This window comes from Pelobates fuscus, chromosome 13 (assembly GCF_036172605.1).
Source record: "Pelobates fuscus isolate aPelFus1 chromosome 13, aPelFus1.pri, whole genome shotgun sequence".
NCBI classification, from domain to species: Eukaryota; Metazoa; Chordata; class Amphibia; order Anura; family Pelobatidae; genus Pelobates; species Pelobates fuscus.
The window spans coordinates 109,301,828-109,325,470 of NC_086329.1; the positions used below are offsets into that span (position 1 = coordinate 109,301,828).

General features: G+C 42.8%; 1 protein-coding gene across 1 annotated transcript in view; it reads left to right on the plus strand.

Annotated features, from left to right (window-relative positions):
- Positions 1-22,710, plus strand: part of HDGF (heparin binding growth factor) — a 43,641-nt gene extending 20,931 nt beyond the window's left edge. The window contains exons 4-7 of the mRNA XM_063440433.1: positions 1,259-1,324; positions 1,440-1,637; positions 6,831-7,045; positions 20,117-22,710. Coding sequence (XP_063296503.1) covers positions 1,259-1,324; positions 1,440-1,637; positions 6,831-7,045; positions 20,117-20,123 — 486 coding nt within the window. The 3' untranslated portion in view covers positions 20,124-22,710. The remainder of the gene's footprint in view (positions 1-1,258; positions 1,325-1,439; positions 1,638-6,830; positions 7,046-20,116) is intronic.
- Positions 22,711-23,643: the final 933 nt, after the last annotated feature.

Sequence of the window (23,643 nt, forward strand, 5' to 3'; positions counted from 1 at the left end):
CTTGCTAGACCCTGCAAGAGCCTCCTGTATGTGATTAAAGTTCAATTTAGAGATTGAGATAAAAATATTTAAGGTAAATTACATCTGTTTGAAAGTGAAACCAGTTTCTTTTTCATGCAGGCTCTGTCAATCATAGCCAGGGGAGGTGTGGCTAGGGCTGCATAAACAGAAACAAAGTGATTTAACTCCTAAATGACAGTGAATTGAGCAGTGAAATTGGAGGGGAATGATCTATACACTAAAACTGCTTTATTTAGCTAAAGTAATTTAGGTGACTATAGTGTTCCTTTAAAAACACTCGGTGTTAGTGATCAGTCCAACTGAGCTCTGTAAATAAAAGCAACCTTGATGTTTGTCTTTCTCTCTCTTAAAATCAGACAAAAGACACTTAAATGGGCTTTAACTGTTATTAAAAGTTCTCATACATTTGTCCTCAATATGCAATTTAGACCTCTGCTCTGCTGTAATCTAGGTAACAAGTAGTCTCTACGTGCCCTGATCTGGGTAGCGAGCTGTCTCTTCGTGCCCTGATCTGGGTAGCGAGCTGTCTCTTCGTGCCCTGATCTGGGTAACAAGCTGTCTCTACGTGCCCTGATCTGGGTAACGAGCTGTCTCTACGTGCCCTCATCTGGGTAACGAGCTGTCTCTATGTGCCCTGATCTGGGTAGCGAGCTGTCTCTATGCCCTCATCTGGGTAGCGAGCTGTCTCTATGTGCCCTGATCTGGGTAGCGAGCTGTCTCTACGTGCCCTGATCTGGGTAACGAGCTGTCTCTACGTGCCCTGATCTGGGTAGCGAGCTGTCTCTACGTGCCCTGATCTGGGTAGCGAGCTGTCTCTACGTGCCCTGATCTGGGTAGCGAGCTGTCTCTACGTGCCCTGATCTGGGTAGCGAGCGGTCTCTACGTGCCCTGATCTGGGTAGCGAGCGGGCTGTACGTGCCCTGATCTGGGTAGCGAGCGGGCTCTACGTGCCCTGATCTGGGTAGCGAGCGGGCTCTACGTGCCCTGATCTGGGTAGCGAGCAGTCTCTACGTGCCCTGATCTGGGTAGCGAGCTGTTTCTACGTGCCCTGATCTGGGTAGCGAGCGGTCTCTACGTGCCCTGATCTGGGTAGCGAGCGGTCTCTACGTGCCCTGATCTGGGTAGCGAGCGGTCTCTACGTGCCCTGATCTGGGTAGCGAGCTGTCTCTACGTGCCCTGATCTGAGTAACGAACTTGCATTATAATAAAGTCTTTCTTTGTCTCCCCCTTTTTCAAGCCATCTCGGAAAAAGAGGTCCTCGGCGAAAGCCACTGGGCAGGAAGCTGAAAAGGATGATGACCAGGTTAGTGTGTATATCTCTCCTCACGTGTTTTATCAGTATTTGTACTATGGTACGTTATCTTTCAAAGTGCCTATCGCCACCTAATTGACCAACATCTCTTCTGTTATCCTTGCAGACCACCCCGAAGAAAAGCCCCAAGGCAAATGTTGATGACGAAGAGGAGGATGAAGAGGAGAAACCAGAGGGGGATGGTGAGAAGAAAGGAAATGCTGAAGGCAGCAGCGACGAGGAAGGGAAGTTAGTGATTGACGAGCAGTCCAAAGAGAGGAACGAGAAAGCTGCGGCCAAACGGAAAGCAGAGGACTTGGCAGAGGTAGCGGGCTTGTTATCGTAAAATAAATATTAATCGTAATATCTGCTCCCTACAAATGGGATCATCAAATAGCAATCGTATTATCTACTCCCTACAAGTTAAATCCTAAAATAAATAATAATCACACTATCTACTCCCTACTAATGGGATCATCAAATAAATAATAATCATACTATCTACTCCATACTAATGGGATCAATAAATAAATAATAATCATACTATCTACTCACTACTAATGGGATCATTAAATAAATAATAATCATACTATCTACTCACTACTAATGGGATCATCAAATAAATAATACTCGTACTATCTACTCCATACTAATGGGATCATTAAATAAATAATAATCATACTATCTACTCCATACTAATGGGATCATTAAATAAATAATAATCATACTATCTACTCCCTACTAATGGGATCATCAAATAAATAATACTCATACTATCTACTCCATACTAATGGGATCATTAAATAAATAATAATCATACTATCTACTCCCTACTAATGGGATCATTAAATGAATAATAATCATACTATCTACTCACTACTAATGGGATCATCAAATAAATAATACTCATACTATCTACTCCATACTAATGGGATCATTAAATAAATAATAATCATACTATCTACTCACTACTAATGGGATCATTAAATAAATAATAATCATACTATCTACTCCCTACTAATGGGATCATTAAATAAATAATAATCATACTATCTACTCCATACTAATGGGATCATTAAATAAATAATAATCATACTATCTACTCACTACTAATGGGATCATTAAATAAATAATAATCATACTATCTACTCCATACTAATGGGATCATTAAATAAATAATAATCATACTATCTACTCACTACTAATGGGATCATTAAATAAATAATAATCATACTATCTACTCACTACTAATGGGATCATCAAATAAATAATAATCATACTATCTACTCCATACTAATGGGATCATCAAATAAATAATAATCATACTATCTACTCCCTGCTAATGGGATCATTAAATAAATAATAATCATACTATCTACTCCATACTAATGGGATCATTAAATAAATAATAATCATACTATCTACTCACTACTAATGGGATCATCAAATAAATAATACTCATACTATCTACTCCATACTAATGGGATCATTAAATAAATAATAATCATACTATCTACTCACTACTAATGGGATCATTAAATAAATAATAATCATACTATCTACTCCCTACTAATGGGATCATTAAATAAATAATAATCATACTATCTACTCCATACTAATGGGATCATCAAATAAATAATAAACATTCTATATACTCCATACTAATGGGATCATTAAATAAATAATAATCATACTATCTACTCCCTACTAATGGGATCATTAAATAAATAATAATCATACTATCTACTCCATACTAATGGGATCATTAAATAAATAATAATCATACTATCTACTCCCTACTAATGGGATCATTAAATAAATATTAATCATACTATCTACTCCCTACTAATGGGATCATTAAATAAATAATAATCATACTATCTACTCCATACTAATGGGATCATTAAATAAATAATAATCATACTATCTACTCCCTACTAATGGGATCATTAAATAAATAATAATCATACTATCTACTCACTACTAATGGGATCATCAAATAAATAATAATCATACGATCTACTCCCTACTAATGGGATCATTAAATAAATAATAATCATACTATCTACTCCCTACTAATGGGATCATTAAATAAATAATAATCATACTATCTACTCCATACTAATGGGATCATTAAATAAATAATAATCATACTATCTACTCCATACTAATGGGATCAATAAATAAATAATAATCATACTATCTACTCCATACTAATGGGATCATTAAATAAATAATAATCATACTATCTACTCCCTACTAATGGGATCATTAAATAAATAATAATCATACTATCTACTCACTACTAATGGGATCATTAAATAAATAATAATCATACTATCTACTCCATACTAATGGGATCATTAAATAAATAATAATCATTCTATCTACTCCCTACTAATGGGATCATTAAATAAATATTAATCATACTATCTACTCCCTACTAATGGGATCATTAAATAAATAATAATCATACTATCTACTCCATACTAATGGGATCATTAAATAAATAATAATCATACTATCTACTCCATACTAATGGGATCATTAAATAAATAATAATCATACTATCTACTCCATACTAATGGGATCAATAAATAAATAATAATCATACTATCTACTCCATACTAATGGGATCATTAAATAAATAATAATCATACTATCTACTCCCTACTAATGGGATCATTAAATAAATAATAATCATACTATCTACTCACTACTAATGGGATCATTAAATAAATAATAATCATACTATCTACTCCATACTAATGGGATCATTAAATAAATAATAATCATTCTATCTACTCCCTACTAATGGGATCATTAAATAAATATTAATCATACTATCTACTCCCTACTAATGGGATCATTAAATAAATAATAATCATACTATCTACTCCATACTAATGGGATCATTAAATAAATAATAATCATACTATCTACTCACTACTAATGGGATCATTAAATAAATAATAATCATACTATCTACTCCATACTAATGGGATCATCAAATAAATAATAATCATACTATCTACTCCCTGCTAATGGGATCATTAAATAAATAATAATCATACTATCTACTCCATACTAATGGGATCATTAAATAAATAATAATCATACTATCTACTCACTACTAATGGGATCATTAAATAAATAATAATCATACTATCTACTCCCTACTAATGGGATCATTAAATAAATAATAATCATACTATCTACTCCATACTAATGGGATCATCAAATAAATAATAAACATTCTATATACTCCATACTAATGGGATCATTAAATAAATAATAATCATACTATCTACTCCCTACTAATGGGATCATTAAATAAATAATAATCATACTATCTACTCCATACTAATGGGATCATTAAATAAATAATAATCATACTATCTACTCCCTACTAATGGGATCATTAAATAAATATTAATCATACTATCTACTCCCTACTAATGGGATCATTAAATAAATAATAATCATACTATCTACTCCATACTAATGGGATCATTAAATAAATAATAATCATACTATCTACTCACTACTAATGGGATCATTAAATAAATAATAATCATACTATCTACTCCATACTAATGGGATCATTAAATAAATAATAATCATACTATCTACTCCCTACTAATGGGATCATTAAATAAATAATAATCATACTATCTACTCACTACTAATGGGATCATCAAATAAATAATAATCATACGATCTACTCCCTACTAATGGGATCATTAAATAAATAATAATCATACTATCTACTCCCTACTAATGGGATCATTAAATAAATAATAATCATACGATCTACTCCCTACTAATGGGATCATTAAATAAATAATAATCATACGATCTACTCCCTACTAATGGGATCATTAAATAAATAATAATCATACTATCTACTCCCTACTAATGGGATCATTAAATAAATAATAATCATACTATCTACTCCATACTAATGGGATCATTAAATAAATAATAATCATACTATCTACTCCCTACTAATGGGATCATTAAATAAATAATAATCATACTATCTACTCCATACTAATGGGATCATTAAATAAATAATAATCATACTATCTACTCCCTACTAATGGGATCAATAAATAATAATCATACTATCTTCTCCCTACTAATGGGATCATAGGTCTATTAGTAGTAAACATGATGTTCTATATTCAAATAAACTAAACCTATGAGTAATTAAAATAATATTCAATACACTTACAAAAATACATGATAATTCTAGGTGTTTCACTATTATAGTGTTATAGCGCTTTTCGTTCTTCAGTCAGTCAACCAACCCCGGACATATCGGCATACAATATTCACAGATCAATATAAATATCTGCATATAGCAAGCAATTAAAAACGCACAAATTGCTCGGACAGAAAACCTGTTATTGCTGTTCCACCGTATCCAAGGGGCGATTACTTTGTTCTTTTAAATTTGTAACACTGTGTGCCCTTCAAAAGAAGAATAGAGTAAATTGCATAATACTGTTCTGTTTGTCAATGCTTGGCTGACAAAGATTAAAAACCCAGACATCTCTGAGCTCACACAGAAAGCGCAGTTTAGTTATAGTTAATGTGAGGAAAACGGCCTTTTCTCCTTAGCACCGGGCTGTCTGGAATATATGCAGCAGTATCGGCAAGACGCCAGGCAGAAAAGTCGCTCTATTAACTCCACAAGTTTTTTTTATTATCGGGAGTGCAGTGATTTCTGGGATAAGACCGTTTAATGATTAATGTGGATCAAAATAGATTTAGTAAATGAATCTGTACTTTCACACCCTCATCATCTGGTGCCTTCGTGGCCTTTGTTTTTCTGCCTCTTTAAGGAATCTGGTTTTGGTTTTGCCTCATGTCCTCTTTCTGTGTGTTTATAGTGTATGAGTTATGTATGCAAAGTGTCTGTTCTGAAAAGGGCAGAGCCACCTATCCCCTGTTCCTGACGTTTCCGTGGCAACTATCCCACTACTTTTCAGCACACAATACTTTGTATTGATATTTCATATCACACTATTATTTGTTTGTTCTTTTTTTTCTTTCTGAGGTTATACAAGTCAAATTATTGTCCATTTGTACCACACGTGTTACATGTTCTTTATTCCGGTGTGGTTTATCACGTTCTGTTTTGTGTACATTCTATGTCTTTCACAAGGTTTTGGGGATTCTTTGGTTGATTTACTGCCACCTGCTATAATTCTAGTGAGTGCCTCAACTATCCGATCTTGTAATACTTTTTATATATAACCCCGTATGTTGTAACCGGACACCGCTCTAGTTCATATTGTTACACCTTCAATGCCCTATGGACACTTTGCGTGGGAACGGTGTTCAGCACCTTGTTGTGTGTGCTTGGCTTTATCACTGTGATTATTGGGGTAGGTGTACATGTTGTTGTTTATTATATCGTATCCCGTATTGTTTCCAAAAAACAAAAATCTGTTTCATTTCTAGCTTTTTTGCTTTGAAAATGATCCCCATTCTCTTCCTCTTTCTGCAGAGTTCCCCAAAAAGAGCTAAAGCCGACGATGACCAGGAAGCTGAGCAGCCCGAAAAGGAGGAACCCCCAAAAGGAACCACAAACCAAACGCCAGAGGCAGATAGAGAGGTTAAAGAACAGAACAGTGAGCCCATCAAAGCTGCAGAACATGTAGAACAGGGAACAGCAGGAGACAAGCCTGCTGCAGAGGAGGACAGCAGAAAGGAGAAAGAAAGGTAAAGATTCGGACTCTACTGGCGTTAATCTTAAAATCTACATTTTCCGATCTCGAACCCAGGAAAAAAACGTTAGGAGACAGACGTTTTCTATTTTGGTCTTTTGTGAAATTGCTCACAGAATATACAACCACTCAAATAAAAAGAGTTAGAAAGTGTGTGCGTGTTTAATATTGTGTTGGTAGATGGATCAGATCTTTATTATCACTGTACAATCTGCATACAGGGAACTCTGATATAGCCGAAAAGGAAAAAGCACAAACCAAACTTCAGAGGCAGATAGGGGTTAAAGGGACACCATAGTCACCAGAACAACTACAGCTTATTGAATTTGTTCTGGTGAGTAGAATCATTACCTTCAGGCTTTTTGCTGTAAACGCTGTCTTTTCAGAGAAAATGCAGTGTTTACATTACAGCCTAGTGATAACGTCACTGGCCACTCCTCAGATGGCTGTTAGAGATCCTTCCTGGGTCATGGCTGCCTAAAATGCATCCAAACATTCAGTGTCTCCTCCCTCTGCATGCAGACACTGACCTTTCCTCATAGAGATTCATTGATTCAATTCATCTCTATGAGATGCTGATTGGCCAGGGCTGTGTTTGAATCATGCTGGCTCTGCCCCTGATCTGCCTCCTTGTCAGAATCAGCCAATCCTTTGGGGATGCATTGTGATTGGATCAAGCCACCACTTCTGATGATGGTGGCTTTAAAGCACATTAAAGCTGCAGAACATTGTAGAACAGGGAATGGGTTTAGTGGTGTGTGTGTATGTAGGTGTGAAGGTGAATGTTTGGGATCTGTATGGTGTGTCCTTTTTCTAAACTGGTCTGCATATTTAACCTATTAAGCGTGTGGCAGGGGATATCTCCGTGTGCACCACACTGGCAGTAATGTGATTTCTGGTCAGGCCCTACTCCCCGTGCAGTGCAAGGCTGGCATGGGGTAACAAGCACACTGATTGGTTAATAGCAATACTACGTCGTTAAGCTAATCAGGACCATGCAGCTTCTACCTGATTTGGCCTATTTAATCATATGGCGCTGTGCATCTTATTTTAGATTGACCCTGCAATGGTCAGGAAATCCTGGGCTCCAGTTTATTATTCAGCTCACAAAGAACTGGTGCTTTTTATGGAGTTGGCTCCCAAATCGTCTGTTAGATCTTCCGCCTGAGCAGGACTTTGTAATGTGTCATTAATGTTCCAAGTGTTTACATTGTTTACAGTTTAGGGCCCTCAAGTGGCGCTTTTTCTGAGGTTTGCAAAAACAGGGTTGTGACAGAATCGCAGTTCTGCCGCTACGCTGAAATGTTCACCCCGATTTCCCAATTAGAAGCTGAAGTCACATTCCATTCTTTTCCACCTGTCCTTCACCGGGCCCTGACCCGAAGAACGCCCTCACTCCCACCCACCCGGTGACTGAGCCTCGCAGGGAAAGCCGCAAGTCTCCTTGCGGTCACCCTTTTAATGAAGTGGCGATTCAGCACTGTGAGTGCGGTGAGCGTGCTTTTGATTGACGAAGGGGGAGAGATAAGGCGTGGACTATTTGTGTGTTTATATGTTTTGGGGTGTATAATAATGGCAATCTGATGTCTGGGGACCAGCGGTTACTGATCTAGTTATCTCCCAGACTTGAAGGCGCCAGGGTGGGATTTACTTTCCCCCTGTTGAGGTAGTTAGTATTAAAGTGTGCATTGTTTTCGAACCAGTTCTTTTTCACCTTTCACGAAGTCTCGGCTAGTGTTTGGGTGAGATGGCTATTATAGCTTTAATCACTCCAGATATCCAGCGCTGAAAGAGACCTTTAACCCCTTAAGGACACATGACACGTGTGACACGTCATGATTCCCTTTTATTCCAGATGTTTGGTCCTTAAGGGGTTAAAGGAACACTATAGTCACCTAAATGACTTTAGCTAAATAAAGCAGTTTTAGTGTATAGATCATTCCCCTGCAATTTCACTGTCATTTAACCCCTTAAGACCGCAGGACGTTCTATGCCGTCCTTAATTGGCCGGCTCTAAACGCCGCAGGATGGCATAGAACGTCCTGGGCGGTCTTGCCTCCCACGTGGCCGGCAGCACATGGCTGCTGCAGATCGCGGTCGGGGGGCATGCCTGGCCCCCCAGGCGGCCCCCCTGTGCCTGGGGACCGCGGTCTGCAGCTTCCGATCGCAGTGACAGGCTGTCACTGCGATCGGTATTTAGCATGTGTCAGCCGATTTTAAAATCGGCTGACACATGGAGCCGCGGCATTTTCACTCTGCAGATCCCGGTTGGGGGACATGCCTGGCCCCCCAGGCAGTCCCCCTGCGGTCAGTGACCGCGATCTGCAGAGTATGATCGCAGTGAGAGGCTGTCTCTGCGATCAGAGTTACTATGTGTCAGCCTATTGGCTGACACATGTAACTACAGGCAGGATTCCCCTGCAGATCGCGGTGGGGGGCATGCCTGGCCACCCAAGCACTCCCCCTGTGGCCAATTACCGTGATCTGCAGGAGGTGATCACAGTGACAGACAGTCACTGTGATCACTGATCCTGTGTGTCAGCCAGGATCACACATTTACACATACACCAAGTGTATTTTAATATTTATATATTAATATCAAAATACACGTAGAAGGATATTGATTAAATATATACATAATTATAATTCTATATATATTTTATAATAAAAAAATATGTAAATACGTTAAAAAATAAAAAATAATTACAAATATATGTGTAATTTCATTCTAACTGTATTTTGATATTAATATAGATATAGATATCAAAATACACGTAGAACGAAATAATAATATATATGTATATACGTATACATCACTATATGTATACCTATATATAAATAAAAATAATTGTAACACGTGTATATATAATAATTTTACATATATATTTACGTAATAATTTTACATAATTAGGTCCTTTTATTAATTACAATTTGCGGGACCTGCCTGACAACCCATGCCGAAAGTATAGGGAATTTAATTTGCTAGCACTATATTTATACCCTATAACTTTCCAAGACACCATAAAACCTGTACATGGGGGTGCTGTTTTACTCGGGAGACATCGCTGAACACAAATATTTTTTTTTTTTTGTAAATCTCTTTTTTATTGAGGCATAAAGTTATGTGGGTACAGAATGTAGAAAGGGAGACAATAAGGTTTCAAACAATACAGGGGTAATACCATGCAATACATATCATCTCTGTACGGTGTTAGCCTCATTTTTGTAGATATTATGTTCATTGTTTCTTTTTTTTTTTTTTTTTTTTTCAATCAAGACATTTGAAGCTGTGAGACTCGCAGGTCTCCATAATGAATTATATGCAATTTAAATCAACATTAACAGTTCGGGCACGCAGGCCCACATTGCTGTCGGGTTCGCAAATCACTTATGTCAGTTCAGTCACGTTTCTGGTTGGATAAATAGTCAAGTGTGTGTTAGCTGGTGTCTCCCCCAGTGTCTGTGTGGTTTAGGTGTGTTTGGGAGTCAGGTGGAGTGAGCGCCACCATAGCTGTTGGAGCGTAGTTTGTGGGTTACTTTCTTCAGTAGGGGTGTGAGTTAGCTCCTTCCCCTCCTTGTTTTCCTTATTCCCTTACTGTGGTTGGACCCTCCTTTTCTATGTCTGTCCCCTCGAGGGGTTGAGTGAGTTGGTAAGTCCGAAACTTGTTTGGTTCCTTAGATTTCAGGGTTGTATGTAGTGTTGGCTGGGGGTCTACGGTGGCTGGGTAAGCTCTTGTTTAGGGTCTGTCGTTCTCCCTTGTGTTGGTGCGTTCCTGGGGGCTGAGGCAGGCGTGTAGCTAGGTCAACAGGGGGGGGGGGGGGGGGGGAGGTGGGAGGGGGGTGGGTTGAAGGTATGTCGGGTAGAAGAGGGGGATCGGGTGCGTCCTTTGTCCGTCGTCCTCAGTCGTGTTTGTTGTGGGTTGGTCTAGTCTGGCTGTGTCTCAGTGGGCGTTAGTTCTGATGGTCTGTTGGAATCCTTCTTTTGCTGTCTCAAGGATCCAGTGTGTCCAAATGTCTAGGTAGGTCTTATGGGTCTGGTTGGCCGTCATCGTCAGTTCCTCAATTTTCCGAAGGTCTTCCATTTGGTTAAACCATGTCAGTAGCGGGGGTGTTGTAGTTTGCTTCCAGAATTGGGGGAGCACCTGTTTGGCTGTGTTAAGTATTCTAACGGTTATAGATTTTTTGTATTTGGAGTGTGGGACAGTTGTATGGTGTAGGAGCATTGCTGCCGGTTCCAGGGGGGGGGGGGGGGGCGCATCCGAGAACTTCTCTAGGACCTTGTGGATTCCCTCCCAGTATGTTTTGATTTTCTCACAGTCCCACCATATGTGTTTTATGGTTCCCACCTCTTTTTCGCATCTCCAGCATTGGTCAGAGTGAGTTGGGTCAATTTGGTGTAGGAGGTGTGGTGTTTTGTACCATTGTGTTAATAGTTTGTATGCTGTCTCTTGAGTTTTACTGTGTGTTGAGCAGTGGTGTGTTAGGTAACAGATGGACTCCCATTCCTTATCCGTGAGTGTGGAGCGTAGGGCCGTCTCCCATTTACCCATGTAAAGGGGTGTGTCGGATGGGGTTTCTAGTTGCAGCATGGAGTATAGATAGGATATTCCATGCGGGAGTGGATCTGGGCTTGCGCTGACCGCTTCTATTGTGGTCAGGCCCCTAGTGAGCGCCGGGCCTTGCGGTAGCGTTCGGATAAAGTTAGTTAGCTGGTTGTGTCTGAACCGGTGCATGAATGTCGTAGGTGTCTCCCCTAGTAGGGCTGTCAGTGGTTTACATTCACCTGCTTGGAGGATGTGGTGTAGGCGAGGAGTCTCGCCCGGGAGAATGTTGCGAAGTGCTCTCGGGTCTAGTCCCGGGGGGAAGTCGGGATTATATGTAAGGGGCAGAAGGGGGGAGGGGAATGGCGACATGTTACCGGTCTTGGAGGCTCTCCTCCATACTTTCTTTTTTTTTTTTTTTTTTTAATTCTTTATTTTTGGTATGCAGGTAGTTACAACAGTGCCTGTGTCGCCACAACAGCGTTGACAGGCTCGAGTTTCATAGACATATGATGGCAGTATTGTGGCAAGTTAGGTATGCATACATTTTTGGTATAAGAGGTTGAACAATAGTGTTATACAAAGTCATGGTAGAGTAAACAGCACCTCTGAAGTTTTAGGTATAACAGGTTAGATAACAGGTTAGATACATGTTGACAAAACGTTATAGCTGAGCTATACATGCTTGTTTGCGTAGGTATGATACGCTTTTTAAGTTTCAGGCTTATGTGAAAGAGTGTCATGTGCAGATTTCTCCACACTGCTTAATATTGACCACCAGGGGGCAGCAAGTCACTGAGCTGGCCAGTTTGAGCTTTCATGTAGGCTTAGGCAATTTTAGCAAGTTAGCAGAACTATTATCAATTGTTTTAAAATCAAGGAGAGTAATACGAGGAGTGTGCTATACTAAACAATATACAGTGCTCTGCTAGAGGTATAGTTACACATATAGTTATATATATATCTTAGTTACTCCTGCAGCTGCGCTGGGTCGGCTGGCATCCTGGCCATCAGCAAGTCCCTGGCATTTCCCGCTGGTTGCTTGAGTGCTTCAGTATGTGCCGGCCAGGGGTGTGAATATAGCCTCCAGTTTAGGCAGGGTCAGTGTCCCGCAGAGCCGCTGATAATAGTGGAGGATGGAGCCTCAAATATTGCAGGTATGTGCCGAGCCCTTCTAATACTTCCTCCAGCTTTTAATGGAAGCGGCGGCCATCTTTGATATTTCCACGCGGTCCCTGATGATTGTTTCACCGCCCGGATTGCTCCAGTAAGTCACTGCTTCCCCGGTGGGGTCCGGGATAACCCCCCCGGCCCACAGGGGGGGGAGATCGGGGCCCTCTGTAGGCGTGTGGGACGACCCGCCGGACCAAGCGCGGGAGATCGGCCGCTTCTCCCGCCAGAGCCTCGCGGTAGGCCGCAATCCTGTCCGCCCATCAGTCAGCATCGCCGGCAGGACGGGGTCGATAGTTCCTCTGAGAGTTGTAGCTCGGCTCCCCTCTGCCTTCCAACAGCCGTTGGGTGATTTTTAGGGGGGGAGATAAGGTCGTTTTGGGCTTAATGTTGGTGTTTCATCGTGGAGCCGAGGTGCCCCACGTCCATTCCGCTCCGCGGTCAGGCCCCGCCCCTCCTCCATACTTTCAAGGTGTGCCATGTGTATATGGACATATCCTTCCCATCCGCTGCCTCCCGGCCCCAGGGTAGTCCGGAGAGCGGTCTGCCCACTTCTGCTTCCTCTACTGTTTTCCAAAGCTTCCCGACGGTATCTTTTGACCACTCCACGATCCGCAGTAGGTGCGCCGCGACGTAGTATCGGTAGAAGTCTGGGAGGGCTATTCCCCCCCTGTCTTTGGGGCGAGTTAGTGTGGTGAATTTCAATCTAGGTCTGCCCCCGTTCCATACGTATTTAGTCATCTCCGATCTAAGGGACCCGAAGAATGTCTTTTGGATCGCTATGGGGATGGCCTGGAGGAGGTAGAGGAGACGTGGGAGGAAATTCATTTTCAGGACCTGGACCCTTCCCAGCCAGGAGATGTGTGGGAAGGACCACTCTCGCATGTCTCTTTGGAATGATTGTAGTGTGGTCGTGAAATTTTCTTTGTACAAGTCCTCACTATGTCTTGTCAGCCATATCCCTAAGTACCTAATTTTGTGTTCGGCCCATTGGTATGGGAAGCTGTGCCGTAGGGGCTCTGCTTGTGCAGTATTTACACTGACGTTGAGAATGTATGATTTCCCGTGGTTGATTTTTAGGTTTGATATGGTCCCGAATTCCCTTAGTTCTTTCTGCAGGTTTGGAAGGGAGATCTCGGGTTTGGTCACCACAAAGAGCATGTCGTCCGCGTACGCGGCGACCTTGTGGTGCACTTGCCCTGTTTCCACTCCGGTGATGTCTGTGTTGTGTCTAATGTGTGAGAGGAACGGTTCTAGTGCGAGAACAAATAAGAGTGGGGAGAGGGGGCAACCCTGTCTCGTGCCGTTGTGTATGGTGAAGGTCTCCGTGGGCGCTCCATTAACTATTACCTGGGCTGTCGGTTCCCGATAAAGTTCCTCTATCCACCTTCTCAGGTGGGGTCCTAGTCCTGCTTGGGCCAGCACTTCGAAGAGGTACACCCAGCAGACCCTATCGAAGGCCTTCTCTGCGTCAGTTGACAGGAGAAGAAGGCCTTCCTTCTTACCTTTACTACCGTGCATGAGGGTAAGCGCTCTGATGGTATTGTCGCGGGCCTCACGTCCCGCCACAAACCCCACCTGGTCCGGGTGGACCAGCGATGGGACATGTTTTGTGAGCCGTGTGGCCAGGATCTTGGCCATTAGCTTGATGTCGCAGTTGATGAGCGATATGGGCCTATAGTTACTACATTGTTCCTTGTCTTTACCGTCTTTGGGGATTATGGAGATATGCGCCGCTAGGGCTTGTTGAGGGATATTGTGTCCCTCCCTGACTGCGTTAAAGGCTTCTACCATTGGTTGGTATAAGTCTTCAGCATAGGTCTTGTAGTATTTGGTCGGTAGGCCATCCGGCCCTGGGCTTTTACCTGTCTTAGTTTGCTTAATTGCCATCGCTAATTCCTCTATCGTGATAGGCACATCTATCATGTCTGCTATGTCTGGGTCTAAGGTCGGCAGTGGGTGTTCAGCTAGGTATTTCCTGATCGCTTCGCGTAGGTGGGCTTTCGCCTTTTGAGTTTGTGGTTGTGGCAGCGTGTACAGGTCCGAGTAATATGTGCGGATGGTGTTTTGTATGTCTTTCGGGAGATGGTGTAATTTCCCTTGTTTGTCTCGAATCTTGTCAATGTAAGTGTGTTGTCTCTGTTTTTTCAGCATCGCGGCTAGGAGCTTGCCGCTTTTGTTTCCCTGCTGTGCAAAGAGGGCCTTGTGTCTTATCGCTTCTCTGTGGTGTTTGGTGTGCAGTAGGGTGGCGAGCTCTCTCCTTAGTTGGAGAAGTCTTGATTGGTGTGTGCTGTCAGGTGTTAGTTTGTTTTGTTCGTCTACCTTGTGGATGTCGGACAGTAGGTCGTTTAACCGTGCCTCGGTCCGTTTCTTCAGTAGTGCCCCCTGTTGTATGTAGTGTCCCCTTATCACGCTCTTGTGGGCTTCCCAACGGATTGTCGGGGAGGTCTGTTCGGCCGTGTTGAGTGTGAGGTATTCTTTTATTTTCTCGCCTATGAAGCCCGAGATCTCTTGATTGGCTAGGAGGTACTCATTGAGTCTCCATTTCGGGTTCGTGGGGCGGTAAAGTGGTGATGTCAGGGTCAGTATTACTGGGGCGTGGTCCGACCAGGTGGCCCCACCGATTGTGACCGCAGTCACCAGGGGGAGGTCGTGGTGCGTGGTATAGACATGGTCTATCCGAGAGTAGGAGTTGTGTGGTTGGGAGTAGAAAGTGAAGTTCCTTTCATCTGGGTGGTGGGCTCTCCAGCAGTCAACTAGGCGCTGGCTACGGAGAAGGGATTTGATGTGTTGTAGGTGTTGTGTGGGGACATGGGAGACGCCCGATGAAGTGTCCCATGCCGGGTCTAGCGCAATATTAAAGTCCCCCCCCTAGAATGAGAGTCCCTGCCGTGAAGTGTTGGAGCTTGTGTAGTGTCTGTTTGAGAAAGCGCGCTTGTTGTTTGTTTGGTGCATAGATGCTTGCGAACGTGTATTGGTGTCCCGCAATTGTCCCTTTGAGGAATAGGTATCGACCTTCGTCGTCGGTCATGCATCCCCCCTCCTGGAACGGCAGCCTTTTGTGAAGGAGTATCGCTGTCCCCCTGGCCTTACCACCATGGTAGTCGCTGTAATTCCCTTGTCTAGAGTGATGGTTTGTTAGTTTGGGTCTTGCCCCTTTTTTGAAGTGGGTTTCCTGTACCATGACTATTGAGGCCCTGTGTCTGTGGAAGTCTCGTAGGGCCCCCGTCCTCTTTTCCGGTTTGTTCAGTCCTTTAGCATTTATTGTGAGGACACGTAATTGGTCGGGAGTCAACGTCATGTCGTGTGGTCGGTTTGTGTATGGACGGGTTTAAGGGGGTGTCTCCGTCTGGGGTCTCTGCCTGTCGAGTAGGCACGTCGGGTCTCAGGTGTGTCAGGGAGGGTACGGTCAGAGGAGTAGGCGTTAGGGTGGGGATGGAGGTGGTATGGGGGTCTGGGTGGAAGGGTGAGTGGTGGAGGTGTGGAAATGCCTCCGGGAGTCTCGTCACTATCTAATGACGATGAGGTATAGGCGTCGGTGAGCCTCACTCCACCGCACCTCCAGAGGTGTCGGTGAGCGGCCCGTTACCTGGTTGGCGCCTCCCTGTAGGGCGTCGGTTGGGCGTCCGGTGTGGCGAGTCGGTGTTCCTGTGGCGCGTCGGGTCACGTGGCTTCCCTATGTGGCTCGTCTTTGTTCGTTTGATATGTGCGTTTCTGTCGTCCCCGCCTCGGGGTGTACTGGCCCTAAGGCCTGTATGGGTGCGTGTCGATGAGTGCCTTAAGTCAGCGTGTGGCTGTTCTGTCATTTGTAATAAGGTCGCATTAATATAGCAGCGGTATAACTGGTTACATATCACAACAGGTGAAAACAAGTCTAAACAGTTTGACAACTTCACTAGATCGTGTACATTTCGCCCCCCCCCCCCAAAACCCACACAATTCCCACACATGGTGATTAAACATAACTGGGACGTCTGGGTCAGGTAGTGCTCGAGTTTCTGGGCCTCTCTATCCCGTATCATGAGTGGCACCCCCTACTGGGCCTATGCGTGTGGAAGGTTGGGTCCGAATTGTGGGTGCCTGAGACCCAGGGCGGATTTAGTAGTAAAGCAGTTCGGGTGGTCTGGCTATGTTAAGAGGATAATCACCAGGGTGTATGCCCTTTGTTAACCCCGTCCCCCTCCCACATTCATAAAGCAGATATTCGTGCAATCCCCCCTACTGGGTCTTCCGTATCACCCGTCTACTCATCATCTGTTCTACAGTATTTGGTCGTTTGTTCCTCCCCTCCCAGGTGTGCCCCACCAGCGGAGCCCCCCGCCTGCTCCCCGAGGTTCGTCACAGGTCGGGCGGGCTCCGGCGGTAGGGCCCAGCCGGGACACGGGTCTGCCCTATGTTATTCCAGCTAAGGTTGGATAAGTTTGTGAGCGTGTTCTCTTCCCTATAGTGACCCTTCCCCAGTTGGACCCTGTTGCCCCTGACTATTTAGCTAGGTGGTGGAATCTGGAGTCCGGAGCAATGTCTTGGTATCGCATTGTCCTTTATACTCTGCGGGCAGAACATGTCCGCCTGTGTCTCTAGTTCCCTGTGGCCATGTAAGTTCTGAGTGTCTATCGCCCATTGGGCTGTATACTTGCGTTTCAGACGTGCGGGGTATCTTTAGTCTCTCGAAGTGGGGGTGGGCGACTGTAAACTTGGTTGCGGTCGGTCTCCCGTGCGTTCTGGAGGTGGAGGGTTGCGGTTGTCTTCTTATGCGTTGGCTCCCGAGGGACGAGTAGCCTGTTGTCTCGTCCTCCGGGTTCTGGGAGGTTGCTGTGCCTGGCGGTGTGTCTCAGGAGCAAAGTTATAGAAGGCCATTGGGTCAGGCCAAGTCATGTGTAGTGGGGGTAGTTGTAGGTCCTTCATAAGGTCCCCTAGATCTTCTTCTCTCCTCGCCGTGAGAGGGCCAGTCGGCGTGGCGATTTGAAGTCCTGTTGGGAAGTTCCAGCGGTATCTGATCCGGTTGGCCTGTAGCACGTGTGTGAGTGGGCGCATGGCCCGCCTGTACGCCAATGTTGCCCTAGGTCGGAGGGCTCTGTGGGCCCTGACAAAGATGATGGGCGTCTCGGTTGGCCTCTGCAGGAGGGAGTTAAATATCTCAGTTAGGGTGTCGCGTATTGGGGCAGTTTGGTCTAGATCTTCTGGTAGGCCCCTGATTCTTATGTTTTGCCGCCTCCCTCTGTTATCCAGGTCTTCAACATGGAGGGCCATTTGGCGGATTTGGGCCGCTTGCTTCTGTATGATGTCCGCGGCTGTGTTTTGCGCCGCCACCACTTGGTCACATTCTGCCTCCAGTTTGTTTAGCTTGTGATGGATTCCCTGTATGTCCTCTCTTAGGGCCTGAAGTTCTCCCTTTAAGGAGTTATGCAGTGCCGTGTTGGCCTCTTTTAAGTCGGCTTTAGTGGGTAAGCTGCTAATTAGTGCTACCCAGTCCGGCTGGAACTGGGCCTGGGGTGGATTAATTCCGGGCTGTACCTGTTGTAGGTGTTCGCCATGCAGTGAGGACGGGCGTGGTAGGCCCGAGGCTTCTGCGCCGTTGGAGGCCTGTGCGGTGTGGTCGGCCGGGGCTGTAAGGTATTGGCGCATACCTGCCGGTTGAGAGTTCCTCGGTGTGCCGGTGGTTGAGGCAGCCTGCTGTTGCTTGGTATTTTTCCCCATTTTTCCGTCGATTAGTGCGTGTTTAGCGGGTTTTAGCTGTGAGCCTGAAGGGAGCCCTCGTTTCACGCCGCCATCTCGTCCGGCCCTTTAGTTTCCTTTTGAACACAAATATTTGTGTTTCAAAACCATAAAATGTATTACAACAATGATATCGTCAGGGAAAGTGAAAGCGATATTTTTGCTGTAATACTTTTTACAATTTTGAAACACAAATATTTGTGTTCAGCGAAGTCTCCTGAGTATAACAGTACCCTCCATGTACAGGTTTTATGGGGTTTTCAAAAGTTAGAGTCAAATATAAAGCTTGCGTTTCAGTTTTTTCACAATGAAATTCGCTGGATTGGTTACGTTGGCTTTGAGACCGTATAGTAGCCCAGAAATAAGAATTACCTCCATAATGGCATACCATTTGCAAAAGTAGACAACCCGAGGTATTGCAAATGGGGTATGTTCAGTCTTTTTTAGTAGCCACTTAGTCACAAACACTGGCCAAAATCGGCTTTCAAATTAGTTTTTTGCATTTTTCACACACAAACAAATATTAACGTTAACCTTGGCCAGTGTTTGTGACCAAGTGGCTACTAAAAAGACTGGACATACCCCATTTGCAATACCTTGGGTTGTCTACTTTTGCAAATGGTATGCCATCATGGGGGTAATTCTCATTCCTGGGCTACCATACAGTCTCAAAGGCAACGTAACCAAACTGGCAGATTTCAATGTGAAAAAACTGAAAAGTGTAACACGCTATATTTGACCCTGTAACTTCCCAAAACACCATAAAACCTGTAGGGGGGGTACTGTTTTACACGTGAGACATCGCTGAATACAAATATGTGTATTTTATTGCAGTAAAAGCAAACCGTATTATGACATTCACAGTTAGAATGTCACATAGAACTAAGAAAATTTAAAAAAATCGTATTTTCTCTCATTTTTTTATATTGTATTCATATTACGTTATGTTCCATACCTAAATATTTGATGTTAAATGAAAGCCCTGTTTCCCCTGAATAAAATGATATATAATAAGTGTGGGTGCATTTAATATGAAACAATAAATTATTGTTGAACAGACATATAGGCTGCGGTCTTAAGGGGTTAAGAGTTAAATCACTTTGTTTCTGTTTATGCAGCCCTAGCCACACCTCCCCTGGCTATGATTGACAGAGCCTGCATGAACAAAAAACTGGTTTCACTTTCAAACAGATGTAATTTACCTTAAATAATTGTATCTCAATCTCTGAATTAAACTTTAATCACATACAGGAGGCTCTTGCAGGGTCTAGCAAGCTATTAACATAGCAGGGGTTAAGAAAATCTTAATTAAACAGAACTTGCAATAAAGAAAGCCTAAATAGGGCTCTCTTTACAGGAAGTGTTTATGGAAGGCTGAGCAAGTCACATGCAGGGAGGTGTGACTAGGGTTCATAAACAAAGGGATTTAACTCCTAAATGGCAGAGGATTGAGCAGTGAGGCTGCAGGGGCATGTTCTATACACCAAAACTGCTTCAATAAGCTAAAGTTGTTCAGGTGACTATAGTGTCCCTTTAACGAAAACACTCAAGCTTAGTGCTGGGCTTTGTCGCAATGATAAACTATGTCCATCTTTATCTGTTACAGCACTAATTGTTATGTTTATCGTTTTGTCTTTCAGTGTGTAGCTGTCATCATCCAATTCCATCCCAGCTGGGCAGAAACGTAACATCCTTTACCTTTTCTGGGAGTCCTGGGTGATTTCACAAAAAATAAACAGGGAATAAACACTTCATCATCAGTTTGCAAGATCTGCAACCCGTTCACCAACATGGCAGCATCTCGTTGTGGAGGGGATATCTGCAAACCGGTTCATCACCTGCAATCACATCAATATACGTGAAAACAATTGCTTTTTATTGTAGCTTTTAGGCCACCCGTGTAATCCCAGTATCTCTGCTTCTCACTGCCAGGGGTCCTGGTAAGCTTGGCCCAGTTTCTCGCCATTCAGCATTTGGTGCCTGTTCTGTTTGTTGCTCATGACTAGGCTTCTGCTCCTCGCCTTTTTTGGGGGGAGAAAATTCTCTGCAAAAGGTTTTAGCTCTCTGTAGTTTTAAGGTAAAGCAGTTTCCATCGCAGTGCTACATCTGAATATCTTGGCTGGCTTCTGCTTATAAACTGGGGTTATACAAAGATCAAGTGCTGAAACAGAAGGTGCTACAGACAATAGAACAGAGTGGATCCAAAGGGAAGTATATCTCTATATCTAGACAGGAGTATGTGTAGAGATCCGCTCACATTGGATAGAGCATCACACCAGCTCTACCATATTGAACCTGGGCGGCACAATCTGCAACATGTAACACAGAAATCCTTTCCGATAAGGTTTTTATGTAAAATTGTTTGTTTTTATTTGTAATCTAATCTCCTATTTTTTTTTTATTATTATGCTCCTGGATTCCTTCTCATCTGTGAGCACACTATTCCAGTCATATCCATAGTGGGGATATTATCCACTAAAGCCTCGAGGACTGAATAATACCTAAAAATGCTCAGAAATATTCTTTCCTACACTGCTCAGAGATCACTACATTTTACATGATACCGCTGATTACATCTGACTCAAAAATATCCAAGAGCGGGGATTGTACCACTATATACTGATCTATTGGAGCCATTCAAAGCTCTGCATCATGTGAGTGCATAAACTATATACTTACACCATTATCCATACTGCACTAAACACTATTCCTGTGTTCTGCTCTGTTACGTATCTTTATTGTAAGAATACATCCTTCTATCCTCAGACGGGCATTGTTCCGCCCAGGTTTCATATATTAGAGCTGGTGTCATGCTCTCTACACCTATTACTGTCCAGATAGAGATATACGCCACCATTGGCTCCTCTCTGTTCTTTTGTTTTACATCCCTACCCATCTGAAGCGCAGCAAACTACCTTTTGTAAACTGTTACCTTCTAAAAGCAGGGAGGTTGCTGCAGGCAGGGTAGGTCAGTCTGTCCATTCATGAGCTCTGTCATCTCAATTATTTTTTTTTGATTGCTTTCTGATGTCAGCACGTCTATGCAGAATGACGGGTTTAAGTGGCCATTTTCTATTGCATCCTTGACATCTTGTTAAAACCGGTCACCGGAAACCCTATTAGTATGGTCCACAGTGCGTTGACCCCAAAGTGTGGCTACAATATGTGCAATGGCTTTCTGTAAAATCCCATGGCACGTTACCGGTTTACGTATGAAGTGGGCTGTGCCACTATATTTCCAGTGTTTTTAACGTTTTTATTCCAATTTAACTTGCTAAGAATTGACTCCCCCTTCCCCCACAGTATTTTAAGGTTTCATTGAGATTATTTTAGTGATTGCATTAAGTGAATGCTATTAATTCCCATAGGATTTTAATATTCATCTGTTTGATAATGCTTTCCTGCCTCTGTATGTTTTTGGAATCCTGATAAATGGTGATCTAATGATTTAAATGACTCTTGCATTATGGTAACGTACATGAATTTAGAATGTTAGTACTCTCCTCCACTAAACATGCAAGGTGTAATCCGTGATTACATAATGCCTACAAGCTAATCGCCTTATAACGAGATCAGTATTCTCTAAATGGGTCTTTTTTAATAATTTTGTCTCCTGCATCACTAATCACTGTTTAAACATTAAAATAGACGGGGTCTCGCCTTTGGATACATTCTCCCTTCTGCCCCGGCGCCATTTACTCCAGTATGCCGCCAGTTGCTGCTTGCAGCCCGTGTTTAATACATTGGTTTGCTTCTCACCATTAACCAAGCGCTGACTGATTCTGCCGCTAGCAGGTTAGCGAGTGCTCCATGTTTCTCCGCTAATACAAGGTTGCAGTCTGATACAAAGATAATTCATCGCTTAATCCGCTTCATAAAAAACTGCTTTAAACAGATTTGAAAATACAAAAATAGAATACAATTTTGTAGTTAACATTTGTAATAAAAAGAAACAAAAATGTAAAAAAAAATCTGCTTTTTTTTCTGTATTTTCCATGACTTTGAAGAGTTGCTGGATTTGTTTGTATTTTCCCTCCATATGTCAGAGTTCTTTCTTGCTACGTGATGTAATCATTGAATTTGTAACATAGAGAGATCAATACATGGCCTAGCAATCTCTTATTTTTGTTTATGCAGCTGTAATGAAGGCAGTTGTTTATAATGTAGCTTTTGGTATAGTTCTGAAAACTGTAGACGTCAGTTCTTTAGGACAAATAAACAGATTATTATTGTACTGCTGTGGTTGTTTTTATTTGATTCCTGTGTGTACGCTCCCATTCTTGGCAGAGGTTGTTAAACCATTATACATTGGTACTGTATTAACACTACTGAGAACCATTCTATATATGCCGGGGCCCCATTACCGGGAATACCCCCCCCCCCCCCACACACACACACCTGGTTTGCCCAGGGAAGGTCCTTCTATGATTGTGACATCACTGGGCACAAGTGAGGTCACCTATTCTAGCACACCGGTGTAAGGAGGGGACAGAGAGTGCTTAATGTAGTGGGGAGCTCTTATTTGACCCAAAGTAAAAATAAGAGAAATGTATAAAATTGCACTTTTAGACACGCTGAAAGCTGTACAATTGATTTAATGATTAAAATTGATTTTATAGATCAAAAAAAGTATTGGTTCACACAGGAGAGCAGTCGGGCAGATGCTGTAAATGAATGATTAAATCAGTGTGAGGTTGGTGCTTTGATTTGTTCTTTTCTGTAGTTTGCTGTACACTCAGTTTAAAGGGACTCCTGGCACCAACACATCACAATGCATTGCTCGAGAGATCAGTGTGAGCTGTGACATCACTCCGCTCACAGCCAATCACTGTCCCCTATTCTAAACAGATCACACGAGGAGATTAATTGGCTGTGAAGGCAGCTCATGCTGATCTCTCATTGGCTGAACTACACCATCTTTCAATCAGATGATTTGTGTAAAGGGAGGCGTGGCTTTAATGCGTGTAGTTTTACGGCTCAAATAAAGCGGCATAACGTTTTTTTTTAACCCTTTAATGACGGAGATGGTAGTCCACGTTCTGAACCATAACAAAACATAGAGTGCGTTTGTTCCACCATAATTAAGGGTTTCTCTTTAAATGCCCTCATAAATATTATATCTTTCTATTCATCCCCTTAACGCCGTTACGGCGTTCTATGCCGTCCC